This window comes from Pongo abelii, chromosome 6, assembly GCF_028885655.2.
Source record: "Pongo abelii isolate AG06213 chromosome 6, NHGRI_mPonAbe1-v2.0_pri, whole genome shotgun sequence".
In the NCBI taxonomy this organism is placed as follows: domain Eukaryota; kingdom Metazoa; phylum Chordata; class Mammalia; order Primates; family Hominidae; genus Pongo; species Pongo abelii.
The window spans coordinates 145,196,162-145,223,493 of NC_071991.2; the positions used below are offsets into that span (position 1 = coordinate 145,196,162).

At 37.9% G+C, this 27,332-nt stretch overlaps 1 protein-coding gene across 1 annotated transcript in view; it reads left to right on the forward strand.

Moving 5' to 3' along the window:
- CNTNAP2 (contactin associated protein 2) overlaps positions 1–27,332 on the forward strand; it is a 2,266,356-nt gene that overhangs the window by 1,486,640 nt on the left and 752,384 nt on the right. The window contains 1 exon segment of the mRNA NM_001133793.1: positions 2,269–2,469. Within this exon segment, the coding sequence (NP_001127265.1) occupies positions 2,269–2,469 (201 nt within the window).

Consider the following 27,332-nt stretch of genomic DNA (forward strand, 5'->3'; position numbering starts at 1 on the left):
AAAATTAAAGCAGGAGGGGGAGGCAGAGAGCAGCTGTAGAATAGGAAAGGAAAGGCTGGCACTGGAAGAGAAGAAGGAGTGGGTCCTGAGGGTGCCGAGGAAAGACAAAGGAAACAGCAGGTGCAGAAGCACTAAGGAGGGACAATGCTGATGTGTTTGAGGAATGGAAAGTTCATGTGGCTGGTGCCAAAGGAACAAGGAGGGAGGATTGGTGTGTGAGGGTATAGAGGCAGGAGGAACCAGGTCACAGAGGGACTTCAGCTGTTTTAAGGACTTAACTTTTACTGGAACAAGACCCGTTGCCATTGAAGGCTTTGAGCAGAGTATCAGAATCTCACTTGTATTTGAAAAACCTCACCCTGACTCCTGTGTTGAGTGTAGATGTGAGGAGGCAAGAGTGGAAAGCAGCAGACTTGGTTAGGAATCAGGATGGCTTTGACCCTAGTAGCGGTGGTGGGTTGGCAGGAAGTGTGTCCAAATTTTGGAAATACACTGAAGGTAGAGCAGACAGGATTCATGGGCAGGCTTGATGATGAATGCAGAAGAAAGAGAGGCATTAATGGTGACTCCTGGGTTTTGTCCTGAGCACCTGAAAGAATGGAATTGCCATTTACCAAAATAAGACCAAATGAGAAGGAAGTTCAATAAGTCTCTTTTAATCTACAGCACGCTCTCTCTTGCGCGCGCTCTCTCTCTCTCTCTCTCTCACCACTTCTTTCCTCTCTACTCCCTTCCTTTGCAGTTTATCAGCTGGTAAAACTATATTGGTCTATAGAGTTTCCCACGGCATGGATTTCATGGAGTATTTCCCTGTGTGCTATTTAATATATTCCTCTCTCCCTTATAAATTCTGGAAATCCACAGTTAGGTCTGTAAACTTGGTCAAATTCATGCTTGATTTTTATCAATACTACATTACATGTAACATTGATTGTGTATTTTCATCCAAAGGTGCATCATGTCTGGTTTCACTTGTGGTTATATTAGCAGCCATTGATAATCATTGCTTAGATGCTACTAAATTTGTCAGGAGTTAGGAAATGATGATAATCTAATCCTATCATTTATTCTTCTTTTATGAGTTGAAATATTTCCATAAAGACAATATTTGATTTCATTAAGGTTCCTATAACAAAGAAAGGCCAAAGGCTTGATTCTTCTCTTCATTCACCAATATTCAAAATAATGAGTTGGTTACCTAGCATCTTCCAAAATTAAACATTTTTAACAATTTTAATAAAATTAAGGATTTAAATATATTTGATATGCCTTAATCCATTACAGAATATTCTTGTTGATGTTCAGATTGGCCCATCTTTGGCCCTGGGTGTTTTTGAACTGCCCTCAGTCTCTAATTGCTTCTTTTTTTCTACTGGGATATGCTCCTGGCTCATCTTTCATCTTGCACATTTCCAGCCGTAGAAGCCATCATTTCTCCAGGGATCCTAGTTTTATCTTAGAGGAAATAGTATTTAGTGCTGACAGTCTGGTGCACGAGGTTAGTCCTTGTGTAGGAGCTTTTTCAGTACACAGAGGCAAGACATATGCCACATTTAAAATTAGATAACATTATCTTAGGTTCTTAGTGATGCTTCTAACTAAAATTTAAAAGTATATGGAACTTTTATTTAACCTTATCTATTTTATATCTGCTTCTTTTTCTCGCACTGAAATTTTCAGGGTCAAAATCACCAAGATAATTAGTCACTTGCTTTATTCCACATGTATAGAACATTTCAATAGCAGAGAATGCAGTGTCTAATTTTGCCTAAAAGGTCAGGGTGAAAAGAACATTTGTTGACAAGATGAGGATACATATTCTGATTAGAGCAAACACCATGTAGGAAGACTCAGAGGCCTGAAAGAGGGCATAGTTCATTTAGGAAAGAGAAAATCCAGTTCCACCAGAGGAATGATGGATGACAAAGTCAGGAAGAAGTTGGGACATAATGAGCCTGGTATTCAATGCTGCAGATGTTAGAGCACCAACCAGATACAAAAGCTTTTTTTTTTTTTTCTTTTTTTGCCTTGCTTTCAGGAGGTATCTTGCATTTGTTTTCAATAAAAATATTACTTTCCTACTTTGTCCTCATAAGCAGAACTTAGGGATGAGCGAAGAGCAGGGGGTTTTAAGGATTGCTCTCCTTAACACTGTTCTACACCAGCTCAGTAAAAAGACCATTTAAGTGTGGCTCAATTATTTTCTGATATTTGGAGAAGCATTTGCATACTAATGATCCAGGGTCCTGGTTGTTTTTCTCCCCACAGAGGACAAAGTGTGGACCATAGTGTCTCATGACTTGCAGATGCAGACGACTGTGGTCAGCTACAACCCAGAAAAACACTCAGTGATACAGCTCGTTTACAGCGCCTCCATGGACCAGATAAGTGCCATCACTGACAGTGCCGAGTACTGCGAGCAGTACATCTCCTATTTCTGCAAGATGTCAAGGTTGTTGAACACCCCAGGTAGGCTGAGAAGGGAATGTTACTTTTAATTACTGTCTCAGCTGGTGCTTGAAATTGCCTAAACAATCTAACAGGTGTGGTTCATTATCTTACAGTCCAGTCTTCAGTAGGAAGGAAGCTGTAAATAAGTAAAATAAAATCATTTGGCTTGTTTTCTGGGGAATGAAGCTAAGAAAGAATGATTCTGAGGAAAAAATAGTTCATTGTTTTAAACTTAGGGATTTTTAAATTTTATGTACATATATGTTTCTAGTGCTTAATTGTCAGTAGTGGCTGTGGGACAAAGTTAATCAGAGCTCCTTGTGAACATTCAAGCAATTCCCTTGGAGAGCTTTAGGTGTCTTTATTGTAAAGATGAAGCATTCTAAAAATGGTCTACAGCCAAATAGGATATCGAATAGCGATAGAATTTAGAGCTCTTTCTTCCCAGTAGTTGCTTCACAGTACCTGTTTGTCTCAAGAAGTCTAGCCTGATTTTTTGTTTTCACGATGGCCAACTTTTAGCAATGTGCTAGTGTGTGTGTGAGTGTGCACATGCAAACACACATACATGTGTGCAAGACTGTGTCCGGGGTGTAGAGAACAGAGATTCCAAAAGATATACTGGAAATAACTTTACTGCAACAAGTCCGCTATGCTCTGGGAGTCTTGGCAGTAAATTCGAGATGTTGTCAGAAAACTGCATTTCTGTGTCTGTAGTAAAACACAGTAGAAATAAGTCAAAGAAACATGAGTTCATAATTTCCAGCCTCACCACTTCCCAAGTATGTGACTTTGGGTGAGTTAGTTGACCTCTTTTTAAAATTTTACCTTAATTGACAAAATTGTATATGTCTATCGTGTACAATGTGTTATGATTATATATAGTGCAATGGCTAAATCAAACTAACATATGCTTTACCTCATACATTTATTACTTTTTGTGAAGCAAATACTTAAAATCCATACTTAGCAATTTTCGAGATATAATAAATACATTGCTATTAACTGTAGTCACCATGTTGTACAATAGACCTTTTGATATTAAGCCTCAGTTTCCAGTGTCTTTTTCTGTCAAGCAGAAATTATAATGCCTACTTCAGGGTGATTGGGAGAATTTCATAAGGTAATATACTAAGTACTTATAAGACTTGATACACTAAAGGACATGATAAGTAGCAAGTAGTATATTGATTTTTTAAAATCATGTTAAGCAACTTTGTGCTATGTCAGAGACCAATGGGCTGTTGGATGCCCCAAAACAGCAATGAATTGAAAGCAATGTTGTAGGGAGTAGTTTACAGAGAAGAGTTATAAGCAGTCATACGGCTCCGATGACTGAAGGAACACTAGGGTTCTTAATCTCACGCAGAATTGGATAAAACGACATGGACATACGTGGAGTGGTTTTAAGGAGAGGAGAGTTTAATAGGCAAGAAAGAAGGAAGGAAGAAAAAAACAGCTCCCTCATGCAGAGACATAGGTGGGGGGATTCCAATGAGAGAAAACCCCGTGTGTGGTGGTAAAGTGGCTGCTTATATGAGGAGGATGGAGGAGGTGGTACCTGATTTGCATAGGGCTCAGGGAATTGGTTTGACCAGGCATGTTATTCAGGTAGCCCGGGGGAAAAACTGGCCCACCCTAGCCTTTTAATATGCAAAGGCAGGGCGCCATGATGCTCTACCCACATGGAGATATGTGGGGGCGGCCATGTTGCCAGGCACATGTGAAGGCAAGGAAGAAGACGGCAGGAATCGCCACGTTTGGGTGGACCCAGTTTCTAATGGCCAGTATTTGCACATCAAAGTTTGCTGGCCTGGCTCTAAGAGCTGGGGCTTTCCTGCTAGACAACAAACATTTTTGGAGCTGCTTTAAAAGAAACAAAAACTTTCCCAGGACCCCTTTTCCCCTCTATCTGTCTAAAATAATTTCTTAATAATTTCTTAATAACTCCTATAACAATAGTACACAATATTGTGAAAATGTGAGTGCTTTCTATGTGCAAAGCCTTGTGCTAGAATTATAGACAGAGTATCCTCTAAGAAATAAGGTTGGAAAGAAAGGGTGGAGTAAACTGGGAAGGAAAGTAAATGCTGTGCTGTGGAGTTGGGACTTCATCCTGAGGGCCAGTACTTCTCAGACTTTAGTGGGCATTACAATATCTGGTGAGATAATAAAACCTGGTGTGCTGGGCCCCATTTCCTGAGTTTCTGATTCAGTAGGTCTCAGGTGGTGCTTGGGAATTTGCATTTATAATGAGTGCTATGAACTGAATTATGTTCCCCCCAAATTCGTATGTTAAAGCCCTAACCCCCAATGTGACTATATTTGGAGATTTGGCTTTTAGTAAGTAATTAAGATTAAATGAGGTCATAATGGTGGGGTCCTAGTCCAATAGGATTGGTGGCCTCAGGAGAAGAAATGGGTTGAAAGAAGTCTTTCTCTCTGTCATGTGAGGGCATAGCAAAAAGGCAGGCACCTTTAAGCCAGGAAGAGAGCCCTCACCAGAAACAGAATCAGCCAAAACCTTGATCTTTCACTTCCCAGCCTCCAGAACTGTGAGAAAATAAATTTCTGTCATTAAAGCCACTCAATCAATGGTATTTTGTTATGGAAGCCTGAGCAGATGCATACAGTGAGGTCCCAAGTGATGCTGATATTGCTGATCTAGAGACCATGCTGAGAACCAGCACAACTCTTTCTTCTGTTCACTTTCACTTATCATAGGGGTGTGTGTGTGTGTGTTTTAACTGGATCCTGTTTCCAGTGCTAGGAAAAGTCAAAGACTGTATGTAGGAAACCAAGGGCAATAAGAGCCATTAATGAACCTCATCAGCTTGTCTTCACTGTTTCATGAGCGGATGCTCCTTATTGAAGCCCTTTTCACAGATTCCAGTTAATTAGTCTTCAGTCCTGTGGTGGGGGTAGAGGTGGGGACAAATTCCTGACCAGCAAAAGAACCTTGGTACTCTCAGCTTTATGTTCTTTATTTTCTTTCTTTCTTGTATTAAACTCCAAAGTCAGCTTTCAGTTTTTGAATTTTGCTCTGGTAATTAAAAAATACAGTATGGCTCCCAAATATGTTCAACTTACAGTTGAGGTACCAGGAGAATTAGACTAGAGGTGGGAAAATAGTTTACGTTTAGTGCTCCTGGTCTTGCAGTTCAGCATCTTTCTTTCCCCCTCATTGACATTCCTTGTCTCTTCCTCTCAGCCACCATGAAGCCTCACACACGTAACCACTCCCCTTTACAAAACATAAGACGTACAAAACATCAGGAAAAATGGGATAAACTTGTTATTAAGCACTATGTTATTTGTATTTTCTAATAATGAGATGAAGACATTTTTCTTTAACCTCCAGTTACCCCTTTCATGAGAAAAACTGCTAAATTGAAATCAAGAGTAAACTTAATCTGAACAGTAAAAATACCATTTTCTTTGTATTTCTAGACATGCAGACACTGGGTTTCCTGTCATTTGTAGATTATTATTGTACATAATAAATCGTACGCTAAAAATCAGTTTCTCATAACCTTCTTGCCTGTTTGGACATTCTATATGTACATCAAATCTTTGGTTCACATAGGATTTGTACTTAAAAAATGTTTGCTGATTCAAATGAAATGAATAATATATAGCTTTAAGTGTTACCTCACCCAACCTTGGGGCAGTTGTTTTAAGCAGGAGTGTGCATCAAAATTTTTAGGTTGCTTGTCAAAATGTGGATTGAATGGCCTTACTCCCAGGCTTTGATAGAGCTTGGTTGGGGCCCCAGAATATTTGCTTTTAACAAACATCCATGGGTAATTCTGTGAACCACACACTGAGAAACATTGTCTTTAATTTATGGCGTGAAGGTTTCTCATGTTGGAATTTAAGGTGTTAGTCTTTCATGTGGGAGAAGATTAAAGGGAATATTTGGGCTTGTCTGACCCATTCAAATAAAATGGCATACATAGTTACCTCCTTCAGCTAAAATAAATTGGCATAATAAAATTTTTAAATCCTTCTGATATACCAGTCTCTAAATATTGTAAAGTGAATTTCAGCTTACCCTTCTGAGTCATGTTTTACACTCCCAATTTTCATTTTCCAGGCCTGCTAATCTACAGAATAGCTGATGCAAGGAAAAGGAGTGGTTGAGACAGCAAGTTCCTTGTATTATTATATTTTGTATATGTCAAAACAAGAAAGAACACAATTTAATAAAAATCTTTAATTTGTTTTTTTAAAGAAGCAATGTTTACTGTAATTGGTTTTTTTTTTCCTCCTTCATGGTAACATTCAATTTTAAATATCCATTTACTTATTCTTAACTAAGACTGAAATTATATTAGAACTTCTGTAGTAGTACTTGTGACATCTGTTCAAATACAAAGTACATTCATTATAGTCATTGCAATTAAAATGAATATCAAATGAGTTTGTAATAGCTATGCTCTTAAAATGTTATTTTTTATTTTAAGAGCTGTACCCTCAAGAGTTGATTTGGGGCTCTGTAGTTTCTAATGATACTTATGATAAAGAGTTGATATTCATATGGACCTCATTTTTATTCTGAGAAATATTTGTTTGTACCATACCATTGGCTAGCAAATGTAAAATTACCCATTATTAGTTTCTTACAATTTTTACAAGGATAGTAATACATGCCTTGTAATCTGCTCTCTTTTATTACTACAAAACTTAAAAATGGAAGCAAATTAAAAATAATGATTTTGCCAGTATTTATGGTCATGTCTATTCTCGCAATGTAACTATTACTTCAGTTGTCCTCAGCTTTACAAAAGACATAGAAATGGAAAAATAAAAAGTTATTTTATTTTATGTAGAAAAGCCTGCTTAGAACGAGGCATACCAATTTGGGAATCACCAAATTAGTTCTACCCAAACAGAGAAAAATCATTAATGGTCATCCAAATGCATGTCTACATGATTTATATTTATATCCCCAGATTTGTAAATGTAATATTACCTTAACTTATGAAGGGCTAAATTAGTGAACAATGAAATCTACTTCTCAAATAAGTACCATAAGAACTTGAATTTGGCCAGGTGTGGTGGTTCAGGCCTGTAATCCCAGCACTTTGGGAGGCCAAGGCAGGTGGATCACTTGAAGTCAGGAGTTCAAGACCAGCCTGGCCAACATGGTGAAAACCCATGTCTACTAAAAATACAAAAAAATTAGCTGGGTGTGGTGGCATGCACCTGTAATCCCAGCTACTTGAGAGGCTGACACAGGAAAATCACTTGAATTCGGGAGGCAGAGGTTGCAGTGAGCTGGTATCATGCTACTGTACTCCAACCTGGGCGATAGAGCAAGACTGACGCAAAACAAACAAACAAAACAAAACAAATCTTGAATTAGATAAATCAAGCACTGAGGGAGTTCCATTAGATCCTACTTGAGTAGTCTTAGTCAACAATACTAATACTTTTAGATAAACAAAATGTTTCTCTGTATTTGGACAAGAACTATTATGCTGCCATTAAAATGTTTATTTGTGTATCTTATATACATTGTGGTAATACATTTATTTTACAAATCATAATACACTTTCTAATTAAGAATTTTTTTGCTGAAGTATTGATTCCCTACATATATAGAGATTTAGTTAATTGTAGAGATATAAAGTTATCTCCCCTATTTTTCTGGCTATATTTAGCCCTGTTTTGTTGGTTTCCAGTGCTTTTCTTCTTTTAATTTTTCAGTGTTGTCTAGTTCTCATGAATGATACTTTTTACTGCTTCTTTTGTTGAAAGAAGCAATATAAATTATATATACTTTTGGATAGTTTACTATTAGATTTTGTATCTATTGAAATTGAATTATGCTTACAATTTTTGCCTATAAAATAAGCTGTGTATAATTCAGTATACTTGATGATACTAAACTGTGATTTAGTGGCTTTGAAAAGACAAGAAAACATGACTCTGGCATTGTAACATATAATCTATTTTTAGCAAGAAATTCTAAACTTTGGTGCAGTTATCAAGCAAATGAATTTCAAGTTATGCTGTGCATTATAAGAGGGTGCAGCATTTAACTCTTAAGACGACATAGATAAATCACTCAATTCCAATAAAAGATTTTTCAGTAAATAAAATTTATTGTGACTAATCAGTGTATTAATCAGAAGATTATTTACTTAATTATTATACTCACTCATTGTATTAAAATTGGGTGATATAATTAAATGAGACAAGCAAGGAGGATAGTAATAACTAAAGGGTAAAATTAGAAAATTATATTGAGTAATGTTTCATACCCAGACAACTAGCATCTGCATGATGGGCACTGTAATTGAAGGGGACAGAGGGATTGCAGGGAGAAGAGTAAGCAACTTTTTCAACAATATGGATAGGAGTTGATGAGAACCTCAACTGGAATAATGAGTAGGAGAATAAGTCAACAAATAATTTTTAGTTTTGCCCGTGTATCAGGAAGTGTGACATATAAGCTGATATGGGAAAGATTCATATGAGTTAACTAAGAAAAAAATGAGAGAAGGATTCTGGGTTAGTGATGTCAGCATATTCAATGATTCGGAGATGGAGATCAAGAGACACTAATTTGAAGGAAGTGAGAGGGGTCAGAATGGCTGGAGTAGGGAACTTGAAGATGGGAGAGGCAGAAAAATGGAAACTGGAAATTAATTCAGAGTCTCTGCATAATGTTGAGGATTTCATTTGAATGGCAAACAGAATGATTTCAAGTAGGGAAGTTCTGGCTGTTCCATGGAGACTGGAGTGGAGGAAGCAGAGGTGGTGCGAAGACTCTATCGGCACCAGAGTGCACATGGACTGCATGTCTGGGAGGCCCACTGGGACTCGAGAGAAAGTTTGTTGTTGTTGTTGTTGTTGTTGTTATTGTTTTTAAGTTTAGATGCTGGAATCAACAGGAGTTGTGATTACTTATATATACAGGAGGAAGAAAATTCAAGGGTGACTCAAGTTTCTGACTTGAAAAACTGGCCAACAGTTCTAAGGCTTACCTTGTTTATTAAGAAAAAACTGGAGAATTGGTGGTCACTTAGCTTTAACATGCAAAGTGATGGCACTAGGAATACAGGTTTTTATGTGATCTGTGATGGTTGATGGCATAGTGTAAAATCCTTTAATTGACATCAAAAAATTAATGAATTAAATTTTTTCTTCCTTGAAATTTTCTTAAACATACTGCATGGGGAAAAGAAAGAGCAGAGGAAAGTTTTCAAAAGGTTGATGGTAAGAGGATGGCTACATGTAGAAAAGCTGCTTAATCAGATGACAAAGCAAGAGTAGGGGTTTAAAAATGTTTGATATTTTTAGGGATGAGGGAGTTGTAAGTAAATTTATAAACCGAGAAGGAGACATTGGAGAGGTTCAGATTAAAGATGTAAGACAGAAAAGGAAAAGGAAATAGGTCCAGAAAAGGACCTATTAAGGTCCCAGGAGAGAAAGAAGAGTGTAGAATTTGCTTTGGTAAAGAACAGGAACACCTGTTTCAAGAAGGGAGCTAAAGACAAGGGCAGAAGTTTTCATTAAATGTCTTGAACAGTGCCATTCTAGACATTTATCTTATTTAACTCTCAAAGTTATGCAAAGTAGATTTTATTATCTCTGTTTTGCAAAATAGGACTCAGAGGAATAAACTTACTGAAGGCCACCATATTAGTTCATTTTCACGCTGCTGATAAAGACATACCTGATAAATACTGGGCAATTTACAAAAGAAAGAGTTTTAATGGACTCACAGTTCCACATGGCTGAGGAGGCCTCACAATCATGGCGGAAGGTGAAAGACATGTCTCACATGGCGGCAGACAAGAGAGCTTGCTCAGAGAAACTCCCCTTTATAAAACCATCAGATCTTGTGAGACTTGTTCACTATCATGAGAGTAGCACAGGAAAGACCTGCCCCCATGATTCAATTACCTCCCACCAGGTCCCTCCCACAACATGTGGGAATTGTGGGAGCTACAGTTCAAGATGAGATTTGGGTGCAGACACAGCCAAACCATATCAGCCATCATTGCTGGAAGTGGAAAAACTGAGATTCAAATGTACATCCATCCTACTAAAAACCTTTCTGACACACTGAAGAATGTGTGAACGTGGAGAAGTCAATGCTTGGCCACCAAAGTTAGTATAGAACTAATCCCAGCAGGAATTGTACCCACCCTCATCTCTTCAACCACTATGAAAGAACGTTTTCCCTCTTGTCATTTTCTTTTTTGTGTGCATGATTAGAAATGCTATTTACCAAGTGACCTTTGGTCAGTTCCAGTATTTCTGATTAATAAATTAATCTTAAGGTAAAATTTATTAAGGGTAGCTTGAGTTGTACTAAAAGGGTACTACTAGTGCCTTTCAAGTGGCAGACTTGAGCTTTGAGGTGAGACTTTGATTTTGTATGTAGCTTAGTCTTTAAAATAACAAATATAAGGATGAAATGGAAACTCTGTGAGGTTATCCAGTCACTCTGTAGAGCTTGAAAATCTGCCTTCTCATGTCTTTCTGGTTAAGGTAGACTCTAACCTTTTGATTCTGAAAAGCTATGTTCAAATAAATACTTATTCTAGTTTAGAATAATTATAAAACAAAGTGAAAATGCAAAGCCTGCATGAGAATTATGGGTTTTATATTTATTTCTTCTTGTAGTTATCTGGCCATATGTTTTCTTAAGTTTTCAGACAGGATACCACACTGCTGTTAATCTTTTTTAAACAAAGATTATATATTAAAATGAGAGCAACTTAGAAATTACACCAAAGCTGAATTTTCTTTGAAGATGATCACATCTTAATGAATGAATTTGTCCTAATTTATGAGAAGTATGAGTTTATAGAGTTGCATTTAAACTAAACTTCAATATATTAAAAGACCATAAAGCCAAGTTTTTAAAATTTGCATTTTACTTTATTATATTATAAAAGATTTTAAAAATGAAGAAACGGCTATTATCCAATTCAAAAAATTAAAAAACTACTTTTGGACTATTTTTCAAAATTCCATACTACTTATTCTGCCATTCTGAATAAAAAAAGTGATAATCATAAAAAGTCTTCTAAAAAGATTGGATAGGTAAAACAACATGTACTTTAAACTTTGTAAAGGATAAAATAATATAACAAAATTTAAGGAGAAAATTTTTTTAAAGTACTGACAATTTTATTATTTATCTTTATGAATATTACTCTCTAGTTTTTGCTTCCATCTGTACATACTTTCACAGAAACAAAACTGGAATGAAGTTAATCTGATAGTCTTTTCATTAAATCATAATTTTTTCCAGTTCATATATTTTCCTTAAAATTATCCACTTTAATTACGTCGTAAAATGAAGAGAAATCTAATTCATCACCTGATAAACCTAATCGTAAATTATTTTTGAAAATACCTCCCCTAAACAAGATACTGAAAAAAAGCATCAGAGTTTTACTATAAACTTCTCTTGGAAATACCTAAAGTATTACTAAGATATTGCTCAGTTATTCATTCTGCAAACATTTATTGAGTATAAAATATTTAGCTAGGTGCTATGAGAATACAATGAGGGTAAAAATAATACAGTTGACCCTTCAACAACATGAGTTTAAACTGTGAAGTTCTGCTTACATGTGGATTTCTTCTGTCTCTACCACTTCTGAGACAGCAAGACCAACCCCTCCTCTTCCTCCTCCTCCTCAGCCTACTCAACATGAAGATACAAGGATGAAGACTTTTATAATGACCCACTTATGCTTCATGATTAGTAAATGTATGTTCTCTTCCTTTTAATTTTCTTAATAACATTTTCTTTTCTCTAGCTTACTTTATTGTAAGGATACAGTAGATAATATATATAACATATAAAATGTGTGTTAATTGGCTGTTTATGTTATCTGTAAGGTTTCCAGTCAACAGTAGGCTATTGGTAGTTAAGTTTTTGGGGAGTCAAAGATATAGGTCAATTTTTACTGCACAGGGGGTCTGTGCCCCAGCCCCTAAGTTGTTTACTGTACTTTTAAATAGCATTTGCCTTAAAATATACAGTGAAATTTTTTTTGTAATGACAATAAAATCATCTTGTATAAGACTTACAAATACTGAAAAAATCTTACTAGCATGTCCATCATGGATAAAAGACTGAATAAATTTAGAATTCATAATGACTTCCAAACATTTTGATATGTGTATTTTGCATTAGGTAATTCTGCCTCCCCTGTTTGAAGAGGTTATATTTGGAGGAAAGATCAGGAAGGCTCAGGAATGGGAGAAAATAGGGTCTCAGAGTACTATTAGCTGGGATATCAGTTCAGGTTTAACCAGAGAAACAGAACAAATAGAAGATATATTTAGAGATTTATTGCAAGGAATTGGCTTATGCAACAGCGGGGCCTGGCAAGGCAAGTCCGAAGCTGGGGCACACTGTCAGGAAGGAAAGGCTGGAACTGCCAGACACAAACTGAAGCTGATGTCCACAGGAGGTATTTCTTCTTCAAGGAAATATCAGCTCTATTCTTAAGGCCTTTCAACTGATTGAATCAGGCCCAACCAGATTATCTAGAATACACTCTTTTACTTAAACTGCAATTACATTTACAAAATGCCTATGCAGCAACACCTGGAAGAATGTTTGTTTGAATAACTGGACCCCGTAGCTAAGTTGACAGATAACAGCGACCATCACAGTCAACAAAGATAACTTTTAAAATGAACTACTGATAAATCCATTGCTGGAATAGCAATGATTTATTCCCTCATTTGTATCACATATGCCTCTCTAGGTCAGCATAGGCAGGTGAGATCCACCTGTTAGAGATATGGAGGGATCTTCCATTCGCCTATCTTTTCATTTCTAATGACGGTACAGTTTGGTTGAGTGTCAAATTGCCAAATAAAGTTAAAACAATGGCAATGTGAAAGAATCAAGTAGATCAACTCAGGGAGATAAGTCAAAAGACAAAGACTCCTTTTCTCCGTGTTGTTTCAAAAAAGTTGGAGTTGGCTTCATTCCACATTTTAATGAATATGGCATGTGTCCATTAACTCCTCATTCTCTCAGAGTTCTATCTACAGGGAAGCATTTCCACTGAGCCAAATACAAACATCCTCTTTCTACAACCTTCAGAAAGCCGCAGTGTAGCCCTGTCTTGCCATCAACATTCCTCTGCAATGTTTGTTTTCTCACTCTTAAAACTGAATCAAGTTCCACTACCATGCGTCATAAAGGTAATGTTAAAGATGCTCAGAGAAATACCGTTGAAGAAACTCATCCTTACAGAAGTGCCTATGAATAAAATAATCCATAAATTTTATTTCAGAGACCGTATCTTTCCCGAGCTAGTATTTTCCCACCAATGAATGATAAGACTTCTCTGAAACACTAGTCACACTGATGGAAGTTGGATTCTATTACCTATTGTTTGCTTACAATTTACCAACACCAGTGGCTGGGTAAATAGTTTTTATAGAACAATGAATAATGTTGCAGAGTGTTAGCTGACTAGGAATGCCACAGCCATTATGACATTCATCCCATATCTTAAAATCTCTAAAAAACATGCTCAGGTTTTTTTTCTGTCTTGATATTGGACCTGAAATTCAGGCTTAAAAATATATTGTCATCTATATATCTAGATAACTAATGCTTAATAATTATCTCCAAATTAGATCATGATATAAATGAAGGGAGAAGAAATAGTGTTAGTATTTATTAAAGGCTCACCTGGGCATTTTATATATATTGGCTCATTCCACCCCAAATCTCTGTGAGTTGTATATCAGAATTTCCATTTTATATCTGAGGAAACATAACTTTAGAAGGGTTAATTAATCCACTCAAGGAAAAACAGTAAATACCATGCTGAGAGTCCAAACCAAGATTAAAATCTAGGTTTATGTTCCTCTAGACTCTAGACTCTATATATTTTCTACCCCAAGAAGTTAGAAAGGAAGGAAGCGGGGAAGAAAGGAAGGAGAAAGAAAGGAAGGGAGGGAAAGGAAGGAAGAAAGAGAATGAGGCAACCTAATAAGTTAATCAATTGGGGAATTTTAAATTTCTTCTACTGAAACATTAATATGTGCTTCCAGCATGGTTAAAAATAAAGGCTGTTTTGTTAAGCAGTAGACCAAATGAGACATTTATAAGAGCTGCACAAACTTCTTTCTTTCTTTCTGAAAAATCCTACCTTTTTATGTTTTTTTCAATATCCACTATTGGCCCTGACAAGTATATTAAAAAATATGGTTTATATGACAATTGGTTTGAAATGATATTGAAAAACATTTGATGTGAAAGAAATGAAAAAAAACATGCCTCTCTCTCTAAGAGCATTTGACTTTCATGTTTTTAATATCAAGGTATTTCAAATAGAACATGTGAATTGTATATTGATGAAATAGAAAAATGCTGCAAAAGGTTATCCCCTTGTTTTCAGACATAAGATATGGAAACGAAATGTTGATGTTTTCTTTCTTTCTTCTTCTTCTTCTTTTTTTGATCTTTTCAGAAGAAACTCTAATGTCTAAGCCTAACACAAGTGACACATCCAGTGTTTCATTCTTACCTTATAAATTTGCTTTTGATAGAGTTCTCCGAGATCCTGTTAAAACGAGAAAGATCAGAAATCACCAGCTTGGCAGAGCCCGGTGGGCAGCACCTGGGGAGATGAACAGCAGGACACTGATACAGACATGAAATTCAACTATCAGATATTGAGACTTACTCCATTAGGATAGGGACTTGCTTCCTGTCAAAAACAAACAAACAAAAATATGAAATCACCCTCAGTTTGGTTTTGTAAGTAGGAGAGAGAGCAGACTAGAGGAAGAGGCACTGGGGAGCAACCACGCTGAGGAGCAGGAAGGAGTGCACTGGGTGTGTAAGCAGAGGGGAAGGAGGTCCTGGGCAGGAAGGCAAGGTCCTGGGGGACAGCAACAGTAACTAGAACAAACAGTCCACTCTGCAGGTCTGTTCAGCCAGCCTGTTGGCTATATTTAGTATTTCATAAATTTTATAAACTCATGTTACTTTAGTTGGCTCAAATGTTAAAATCAATCTTTCTCTTTAGAAGACAGATATTTAAGCCTATCTAGAAACCAAACATATTTTATTTTGTTTTTATTTCAAAATCTCAAAATGGTAAGGTAATCAAGGCAGCAAAATTAAGAGGATCAACATTACGAGATGTTCAAGTATACCAAAAGAAGCTTAATATGTAAATGAGGACAAACAGGTTTCTGCTCTATTAATCACAGTTATAAATTTGCATAAAGAGAACTGGGAGAACAATTTATAAGGTTCTAATGTAAATATAAGAAATCTTTGAAATGGTATCAACCAAAGCCGAGAAAAAGTGTGTACCTCCTAAATGCTGGTTATGCTACATAGGTTTCATAGATTTTCACAAATAACTTGAATTTTGGAATAACTAGACAAATGTTATCCAAACTAATAAAAGATGGCCAAAAGGTAGATTCATATAGTAAAAAATTATAATATACTTTTTTGGCATCGGAATGTTCTAAAATAATTGTTTAAATATAGGTGTTAGCAATATCTAAAAATACATTCTAAACCTGATGATGAAGTTATAAGATAATCAATGGCAATGATTTGTCTCCTCCTTCTATCCCTGAGCAATTTCTTATTCTTTTTCCTTCCAATCTGGGAATAAACCACTTTCTTTGTTTAGCCATAAGAAACAACTCATCCATTAAAGTTTTATCATGAGATTGCAGCAATTCAATTACATCTTCAGACTCCATTTCTAATGCTAATTCTTTTGTTATTTCTATTACATTTGCAGTGACTTGCTCCACTGAAGTTTTGAACCTCTCAAACTCACTCATGATGTTTGGAAATCAACTTCTTTCAAACTCCTTTTATTGCTAATATGTTGATTTCCTCCCAGGAATGTTTTTAATGGCTTCTAGGATGGCAAATCCTTACCAGGAGGTTTTCAATATAGTTTACTCAGATCCATCAAGGAAATCACTATCCATGGCAGCTATAGCCTAGCAAAATATATTTCTTTTTTTTTTTTTGAGACTGAGTCTCACTCTGTCGCCCAGCCTGGAGTACAGTATGATCTTGGCTCACTGCTGCAACCTCCACCTCCCAGGATCAAGCAATTCTCCTGCCTCAGCCTACCAAATAGCTGGGATTACAGGTGCCCGTCACCACGCCCGGCTAATTTTTGTATTTTCAGTAGAGACAGGGTTTCACCATGTTGGCCAGGCTGATCTCAAACTCCTGACCTTAAGTGATCCACCCGCCTGGGCCTCCCAAAGTGCTGGGATTACAGACGTGAGCTACCATGCCTGGCCCATATTTCTTTTTCTTTTTCTTTTTTTTCAAGGCAGAGTCTCACTCTGTCACCCAGGCTGGAGTGCAGTGGTGCAATCTTGGCTCACTGCATCCTCTGCCTCCTGGATTCAAGCAATTCTCCTGCCTCAGCCTCCTGAGTAGCTGGGATTACAGACACATGCCACCACGTTCAGCTAATGTTTGTATTTTTATTAGAGATGGGGTTTTATCATGTTTGCCATGCTGGTCTCGAGCTCCTGACCTCAGGTGATCCGCCCATCTTGGCCTCCCAAAGTGCTGGTATTACAGGCGTGAGCCACTGCGCCCAGCCTATTTTTTAAATAATATAACTTGAAAGTCAAAGTTACTCCTTTGTCCATGGGCAGTAGAATTCATGTTGTATTAGCAGGCATAAAAACAATATTAATCGGGGAGGAGCCAAGATGGCCGAATAGGAACAGCTCCGGTCTACAGCTCCCAGCGCGAGCGACGCAGAAGACGGGTGATTTCTGCATTTCCATCTGAGGTACCGGGTTCATCTCACTAGGGAGTGCCAGACAGTGGGCGCAGGTCAGTGGGTGAGCGCACCGTGCGCCAGCCGAAGCAGGGGCGAGGCATTGCCTCACTCGGGAAGTGCAAGGGGTCAGGGAGTTCCCCTTCCAGGGGTGACAGACGGCACCTGGAAAATCGGGCCACTCCCACCCGAATACTGTGCTTTTCCGACGGGCTTAGGAAACGGTACCCCAGGAGAGTATAGCCTGCACCTGGCTCAGAGGGTCCTACGCCCACGGAGTCTCGCTGATTGCTAGCACAGCAGTCTGAGATCAAACAGCAAGTCAGCAGCGAGGCTGGGGGAGGGGCGCCCGCCATTGCCCAGGCTCGCTTAGGTAAACAAAGCAGCCTGGAAGCTTGAACTGGGTGGAGCCCACCACAGCTCAAGGAGGCCTGCCTGCCTCTGTAGGCTCCACCTCTGGGGGCAGGACACAGACAAACAAAAAGACAGCAGTAACCTCTGCAGACTTAAATGTCCCTGTCTGACAGCTGTGAGGAGAGCAGTGGTTCTCCCAGCACGCAGCTGGAGATCTGAGAACGGGCAGACTGCCTCCTCAAGTGGGTCCCTGACCCCTGACCCCCGAGCAGCCTAACTGGGAGGCACCCCCCAGCAGGGGCAGACTGACACCTCACACGGCTGGCCAGGTACTCCAACAGACCTGCAGCTGAGGGTTCTGTCTGTTAGAAGGAAAACTAACAGAAAGGACATCCACACCAAAAGCCCATCTGTACATCACCATCATCAAAGACCAAAAGTAGATAAAACCACAAAGATGGGGAAAAAACAGAGCAGAAAAACTGGAAACTCTAAAAACCAGAGTACCTCTCCTCCTCCAAAGGAACGCAGTTCCTCACCAGCAACGGAACAAAGCTGGACGGAGAATGACTTTGACGAGCTGAGAGAAGAAGGCTTCAGACGATCAAATTACTCCGAGCTACGGGAGGATATTCAAACCAAAGGCAAAGAAGTTGAAAACTTTGAAAAAAATTTAGAAGAATGTATAACTAGAATAACCAATACAGAGAAGTGCTTAAAGGAGCTGATGGAGCTGAAAACCAAGGCTCAAGAACTACGTGAAGAATGCAGAAGCCTCAGGAGCCGATGCAATCAAATGGAAGAAAGGGTATCAGCCCTGGAAGATGAAATGAATGAAATGAAGCGAGAAGGGAAGTTTAGAGAAAAAAGAATAAAAAGAAACGAGCAAAGCCTCCAAGAAATGTGGGACTATGTGAAAAGACCAAATCTACGTCTGATTGGTGTACCTGAAAGTGACGGGGAGAATGGAAACAAGTTGGAAAACACTCTGCAGGATATTATCCAGGAGAACTTCCCCAATCTAGCAAAGCAGGCCAACATTCAGATTCAGGAAATACAGAGAACGCCACAAAGATACTCCTCGAGAAGAGCAACTCCAAGACACATAATTGTCAGATTCACCAAAGTTGAAATGAAGGAAAAAATGTTAAGGGCAGCCAGAGAGAAAGGTCGGGTTACCATCAAAGGGAAGCCCATCAGACTAACAGCGGATCTCTCGGCAGAAACCCTACAAGCCAGAAGAGAGTGGGGGCCAATATTCAACATTCTTAAAGAAAAGAATTTTCAACCCAGAATTTCATATCCTGCCAAACTAAGCTTCATAAGTGAAGGAGAAATAAAATACTTTACAGACAAGCAAATGCTGAGAGATTTTGTCACCACCAGGCCTGCCCTAAAAGAGCTCCTGAAGGAAGCGCTAAACATGGAAAGGCACAACCGGTACCAGCCACTGCAAAATCATACCGAAATGTAAAGAACATCGAGACTAGGAAGAGACTGCATCAACTAACGAGCAAAATATCCAGCTAACATCATAATGACAGGATCAAATTCACACATAACAATATTAACTTTAAATGTAAATGGACTAAATGCTCCAATTAAAAGACACAGACTGGCAAACTGGATAAAGACTCAAGACCCATCAGTGTGCTGTATTCAGGAAACCCATCTCACGTGCAGAGACACACATAGGCTCAAAATAAAAGGATGGAGGAAGATCTACCAAGCAAATGGAAAACAAAAAAAGGCAGGGGTTGCAATCCTAGTCTCTGATAAAACAGACTTTAAACCAACAAAGATCAAAAGAGACAAAGAAGGCCATTACATAATGGTAAAGGGATTAATTCAACAAGAAGAGCTAACTATCCTAAATATATATGCACCCAATACAGGAGCACCCAGATTCATAAAGCAAGTCCTGAGTGACCTACAAAGAGACTTAGACTCCCACACATTAATAATGGGAGACTTTAACACCCCACTATCAACATTAGACAGATCAACGAGACAGAAAGTCAACAAGGATACCCAGGAATTGAACTCAGCTCTGCACCAAGCGGACCTAATAGACATCTACAGAACTCTCCACCCCAAATCAACAGAATATACATTTTTTTCAGCACCACACCACACCTATTCCAAAATTGACCATATACTTGGAAGTAAAGCTCTCCTCAATAAATGTAAAAGAATAGAAATTGTAACAAACTGTCTCTCAGATCACAGTGCAATCAAGCTAGAACTCAGGATTAAGAATCTCACTCAAAACCGCTCAACTACGTGGAAACTGAACAACCTGCTCCTGAATGACTACTGGGTACATAACGAAATGAAGGCAGAAATAAAGATGTTCTTTGAAACCAACGAGAACCAAGACACAACATACCAGAATCTCTGGGATGCATTCAAAGCAGTGTGTAGAGGGAAATTTATAGCACTAAATGCCCACAAGAGAAAGCAGGAAAGATCCAAAATTGACACCCTAACATCACAATTAAAAGAACTAGAAAAACAAGAGCAAACACATTCAAAAGCTAGCAGAAGGCAAGAAATAACTAAAATCAGAGCAGAACTGAAGGAAATAGAGACACAAAAAACCCTTCAAAAAATAAATGAATCCAGGAGCTGGTTTTTTGAAAGGATCAACAAAATTGATAGACCGCTAGCAAGATTAATAAAGAAAAAAAGAGAGAAGAATCAAATAGATGCAATAAAAAATGATAAAGGGGATATCACCACCGATCCCACAGAAATACAAACTACCATCAGAGAATATTACAAACACCTCTATGCAAATAAACTAGAAAATCTAGAAGAAATGGATAAATTCCTCAACACATACACCCTCCCAAGACTAAACCAGGAAGAAGTTGAATCTCTGAATAGACCAATAACAGGATCTGAAATTGTGGCAATAATCAATAGCTTACCAACCAAAAAAAGTCCAGGACCAGATGGATTCACAGCCGAATTCTACCAGAGGTACAAGGAGGAGCTGGTACCATTCCTTCTGAAACTATTCCAATCAATAGAAAAAGAGGGAATCCTCCCTAACTCATTTTATGAGGCCAGCATCATCCTGATACCAAAGCCTGGCAGAGACACAACAAAAAAAGAGAATTTTAGACCAATATCCTTGATGAACATTGATGCAAAAATCCTCAATAAAATACTGGCAAACAGAATCCAGCAGCACATCAAAAAGCTTATCCACCATGATCAAGTGGGCTTCATCCCTGGGATGCAAGGCTGGTTCAATATACGCAAATCAATAAATATAATCCAGCATATAAACAGAACGAAAGACAAAAACCACATGATTATCTCAATAGATGCAGAAAAGGCCTTTGACAAAATTCAACAACCCTTCATGCTAAAAACTCTCAATAAATTAGGAATTGATGGGACGTATCTCAAAATAATAAGAGCTATTTATGACAAACCCACAGCCAATATCATACTGAATGGGCAAAAACTGGAAGCATTCCCTTTGAAAACTGGCACAAGACAGGGATGCCCTCTCTCACCACTTCTATTCAACATAGTGTTGGAAGTTCTGGCCAGGGCAATTAGGCAGGAGAAGGAAATCAAGGGTATTCAATTAGGAAAAGAGGAAGTCAAATTGTCCCTGTTTGCAGATGACATGATAGTATATCTAGAAAACCCCATTGTCTCAGCCCAAAATCTCCTTAAGCTGATAAGCAACTTCAGCAAAGTCTCAGGATACAAAATCAATGTGCAAAAATCACAAGCATTCTTATACATCAATAACAGACAAACAGAGAGCCAAATCATGAGTGAACTCCCATTCACAATTGCTTCAAAGAGAATCAAATACCTAGGAATCCAACTTACAAGGGATGTGAAAGACCTCTTCAAGGAGAACTACAAACCACTGCTCAGGGAAATAAAAGAGGATACAAACAAATGGAAGAACATTCCATGCTCATGGGTAGGAAGAATCAATATCATGAAAATGGCCATCCTTCCCAAGGTAATTTACAGATTCAATGCCATCCCCATCAAGCTACCAATGACTTTCTTCACAGAATTGGAAAAAACTACTTTAAAGTTCATATGGAACCAAAAAAGAGCCCGCATCGCCAAGTCAATCCTAAGCCAAAAGAACAAAGCTGGAGGCATCACACTACCTGACTTCAAACTATACTACAAGGCTACAGTAACCAAAACAGCATGGTACTGGTACCAAAACAGAGATATAGATCAATGGAACAGAACAGAGCCGTCAGAAATAATGCCACATATCTACAAGTATCTGATCTTTGACAAACCTGACAAAAACAAGAAATGGGGAAAGGATTCCCTATTTAATAAATGGTGCTGGGAAAACTGGCTAGCCATATGTAGAAAGCTGAAACTGGATCCCTTCCTTACACCTTATACAAAAATCAATTCAAGATGGATTAAAGACTTAAATGTTAGACCTAAAACCATAAAAACCCTAGAAGAAAACCTAGGCATTACCATTCAGGACATAGGCATGGGCAAGGACTTCATGTCTAAAACACCAAAAGCAATGGCAACAAAAGCCAAAATTGACAAATGGGATCTAATTAAACTAAAGAGCTTCTGCACAGCAGAAGAAACTACCATCAGAGTGAACAGGCAACCTACAAAATGGGAGAAAATTTTCGCAACCTACTCATCTGACAAAGGGCTAATATCCAGAATCTACAATGAACTCCAACAAATTTACAAGAAAAAAACAAACAACCCCATCAAAAAGTGGGCGAAGGACATGAACAGACACTTCTCAAAAGAAGACATTTATGCAGCCAAAAAACACATGAAAAAATGCTCACCATCACTGGCCATCAGAGAAATGCAAATCAAAACCACAATGAGATACCATCTCACACCAGTTAGAATGGCAATCATTAAAAAGTCAGGAAACAACAGGTGCTGGAGAGGATGTGGAGAAATAGGAACACTTTTACACTGTTGGTGGGACTGTAAACTAGTTCAACCCTTGTGGAAGTCAGTGTGGCGATTCCTCAGGGATCTAGAACTAGAAATTCCATTCGACCCAGCCATCCCATTACTGGGTATATACCCAAAGGACTATAAATCATGCTGCTATAAAGACACATGCACACGTATGTTTATTGCGGCATTATTCACAATAGCAAAGACTTGGAACCAACCCAAATGTCCAACAATGATAGACTGGATTAAGAAAATGTGGCACATATACACCATGGAATACTATGCAGCCATAAAAAATGATGAGTTCACGTCCTTTGTAGGGACATGGATGAAATTGGAAATCATCATTCTCAGTAAACTATCGCAAGAACAAAAAACCAAACACCGCATATTCTCACTCATAGGTGGGAATTAAACAATGAGAACACATGGACACAGGAAGGGGAACATCACACTCTGGGGACTGTTGTGGGGTGGGGGGAGGGGGGAGGGATAGCACTGGGAGATATACCTAATGCTAGATGACGAGTTGGTGGGTGCAGTGCACCAGCATGGCACATGTATACATATGTAACTTACCTGCACATTGTGCACATGTACCATAAAACCTAAAGTATAATAATAATAATAATAAAAGAAAAAAAAAAAACAATATTAATCTTGTTCGTCTCCATGAGGGCTCCTGCCTGACCAGGTGCATTGTCAATGAACAGTAATATTTTGAAAGGAATTTTTTTTTTTTTTTCTGGGCAGTCAGTCTCAATGGGCTTAAAGTATTCAGTAAACTTGTAAAAGCTGTAAACAGATGTGCTGTCCTCCAAGCTTTGTTGTTCCATTCCTAGAGCACAAGCAGTGTAGAGTTAACAGAACTCTTAAGGATCCTAGGATTTTTGGAAAAGTAAATGAACACTGGCTTCATCTTCAAGTAACCAGCTGCATTAGCCCCTAATAAGGGGCTGTCCTTTGAAGGTCTGAAGCCAGGCATTCACTTTTCCTCTTTAGCTGTGAATGTCCTAGATGGCATCCTCTTCCAATAGAAAGATGTTTCATCTAGATTGAAAATCTGTTGTTTAGTATAGCCACCTTCATCAATTACCTTAGCTAGAACTTCTAGGTAACTTGCTGTAGCTTCTATATCAGCATTTGCTGTTTCACTTTGCACTCCCACATTACGAAGAAGGCTTCTTTCCTAAATCTCATGAACCAACCTCTGGTAGCTTCAAATTTTTCTTCTGCAGATTTCTCACCTTCCTGAGCCTTCATATAATTGAGGATAGTTAGGGCCTTGCTCTGGATTAGGCTATGGCTTAAGGGAATGTTGTTGTTGGTTCTATGCAGACCACTAAAACTTTCTACATATCAGCAATAAAGCTGTTTAACTTTTCTGTCTTTCATGTGTTCACTGGAGTAGCACTTTTAATTTCCTTTGAGAACCTTTTCTTTGTATTCACAACTTTGCTAGCTGTTTGGTGCAACAGGGTTAGCTTCCAGCCTATCTTGGCTTTTGACATGTCTTCCTCACTAAGCTTAATGATGTCTAGCTTTTGATTTAAATCGAGAGATGTGTGACTTTCTTTCATTCGAACACTTAGAGGCCATCTTATGGTTATGAACTGGCCTAATTTCAATATTATTTTGTCTCAAGGAATAAGAAGGCCTGAGGAGAAGGCAAAAGATGAGGGATCAGCTGGTCAGTAGTGCAGTCAAAACACATAATTATGAATTAAGTTTGTCATCTTCTATGGGCACAGTTAATGGCACTCCAAAACAATGACAATAGTAACGTCAGAGATCACTGATCACAGATCACCATAACAAATGTAACAATAATGAAAAATTTTAAATATTGAAAGAATTACCAGAGTGTGACAGAGAGACACAAAGTGAGAGCATGCCATTGAAAAAACAAACAAACAACAACAACAAAAAAACCCGATGCCAATAGATTTACTCAAAGCAGGGTTGCCACAAGCCTTCAATTTATAATAAAGCATATGATCTGTGAAGCACAATGAAATGAGAATGCCTGTGTATATCTGAAGTCACCCAGCGGAGGATGTATCAGTGCCTGTGTCTCTGTGTGGGAACATAACATGATGTGTCTGTGTGTGTGGTTTAAATATATAAATAACACACACAAACACACATGCATGGGTTTCAAAAAGAAACTACTCAAGCACAATTCTTCTACTCAAAATGTCCCTGAAGTGAGACATTTAACTCTGATGAACTTCTATACTATGCGGGGCAGACTTCTTGAAAATAACAATACACAGAACTTATTTGAAATGCAAACAAATCAGATTACTTATATGCAATAGGTGTTTGCTATTAAATTTGAAAATAACATATGTGGGGAGAATAATTGGGCTGTAGATAACTAAAAGTTGACTGTCAATCATTAAATTAACTACAAGGGAATCCAAGATTAAAAGTGACAGAGGCAGAAAAAAATAAAAATGAAGTATAATGTCATACAGCTGAAACCAGAGTAATTTACCAAGAGCAGATACAAATTCAATGGGAGGGGTTGGCTTTGGTGAAATATGGGAGATAAAGAACTAAGGTAACATAGACTAAATGTAAATTAAAAAAAATGATCTGAAGTGAGAATGTTGTGGAAATATGTGGCCAATATTTTTAAGAACTGTTTTTTTCCATCAATTCAACATTGCTGTTATCCTGTTTCTAGTTTCACCTTAATATAGAAACAATGCAATTCCGGTAAGATATATAAAATATGTGCAGGCATGATTCAGAGGAATAGAAAAAAGAATGAATAATTTGAGGAGGAAAAATATAATTGGGGTTATATATGTAGGATAAAGGTATATAAAACAAGCCCTTAAAAATAATGTTAACTGCCTTGAAAATGTTATTTTTAATGAGAAAGTAGATTAACGAAGACATTGGCCTTCACTTGTATTAGAAAGGATTTAGCAGAGATTTTATCTGAAGCAACTTCTTAGCATAGTGTAGATGAAATATTTGCCTGTGTATTGGGTTTAGAAGTTTCACTGAAAGGAAAAGAAACTTGGCTTGCTGCCTCAAATTCTAGTGGCTGAAATTATATGAGGTGAAGTTTCCAACGCTGTCTCTTAAGATAGCCGACATTACCTTATTGAGTTTTCCACAAACCCAAGGCAGATTCTTTTGGCAAAACTTGACTTATCCACAGACTCTAGTTCAATCACAAACGTGATCACAGTCTGTGAGATTGAAATCTATAATCAAAATGCCATTAAATTAACTTAAAACAAGAAGACTAACTGTTAAAGGGAGAGGAGGGTCTGGCTACCACACTGTGTGGGCAAGGTATATGGAGAGCCAAATTGTAAACTAGGATGCCAGGGTATTAATTTGTAATGAAAAAGTGTATTGCTGAGAGGATTGGACACTTCTGTTCTCTACCCCGCCAAATCTCCCCCTGCAGGGTTACCAGATGGGAAGCCAAATTAAAATCAGATGCTTGCTTCTTGGGCTTGGAAGTGGAACAAGAGGAGTAAATGATAGGATTGTGAGTTCAGGGTAATAGGTCATCTTTGGACTGTGGAGCCCTTTCTCCTAGGCTGCCGATGGCTATGCACAAACTTGATCTCGTTTACTGTCCTTTCCCCTCCAGCTTCCCACTGACCCTTTCTTTTTTCTATAGTTCTGTTCATGTATTCAATCAGGCTACAGTGGGGTCTTGCTGGCATGGGAGCCATTTAGTTCTCTTTGTGGTAATTTTGTTCCCATCTTTCCATTGAGTGTTGATATTTTAGTTTAACTCACAAGGTACAATCTTATTTTCGAAACTCTTCAGGGAGGCCCCCCTCAACCCACCACTGACAATGTAGGACAACAGAGATGATTTCTTAAATGTTTTCCAATCCTACATCTCTGTGGCAAAAAGTTTTTTAACACTATATTATGGCACACAGATAACTGAATTTCCTTTCCAAAGAGTAGAAAAGACAAACGAAAGGAAAATCTGGGTGGACTCAGAAGACGTGGCCTCTGTATAACTAAATCCTCAATCTTTTCTCAATTCTAAGAAAGGGAAAAATGATGATGATTGAGATGTTTGAATTCATTGTCAGGAAACTTGAATGTTTGCTCCCTATGGAGATCAAATGGAATATGCAGACGGAGTATTTTATTTCTTGGTAGTTTTATAGATATTTTGATCATTTTCTTCATATTAGAGCTTCCAATTTGAAATCGACTGTGAAGATGTAGAAACACTTGCTCAGCAAAAACGTCTTACGACATATTAAACCATTTTCCCCCTGGAAACTGTTGTGATAATAAATACTACCAAGATAGAGGAAACCACTGGGGTGGATAAACCTTATTATCTATCTGTGCATTATGGTTAAAAATACTAAAATCAAGCCGTGTATGTTGCATGGAGTTCTCCTGGAAAGCTATCGTGTAATAATACAAGGGAAGATAAGAGAGAAGAAATACAAATGGGAGTGACTAGAGAGTAATACAATTAATTTATAGCCACATATATTAAATTTGTTTAATATTGACAGTAGATTTACCCCTGGGAAGGAGAAGAAGAAAACAGAATAGATTTTATTTTAAAGAACTCCTGAAACCTTACAGGATGTTGCCTAATGAGGTGATGTAACATAAAACATCACTCGGTGCTGTATTTGCATAATGCCTTTTTCCTCTAAGAGATTGTTTTGAAAGAATAACAAAGAAACTGAAATGAGGTGGAAAACAAAATAACAAAGCATAAATATTTTCTCAGTGTTTGCAAATATTCATAATAATTTCCTATCCTCTGATTCA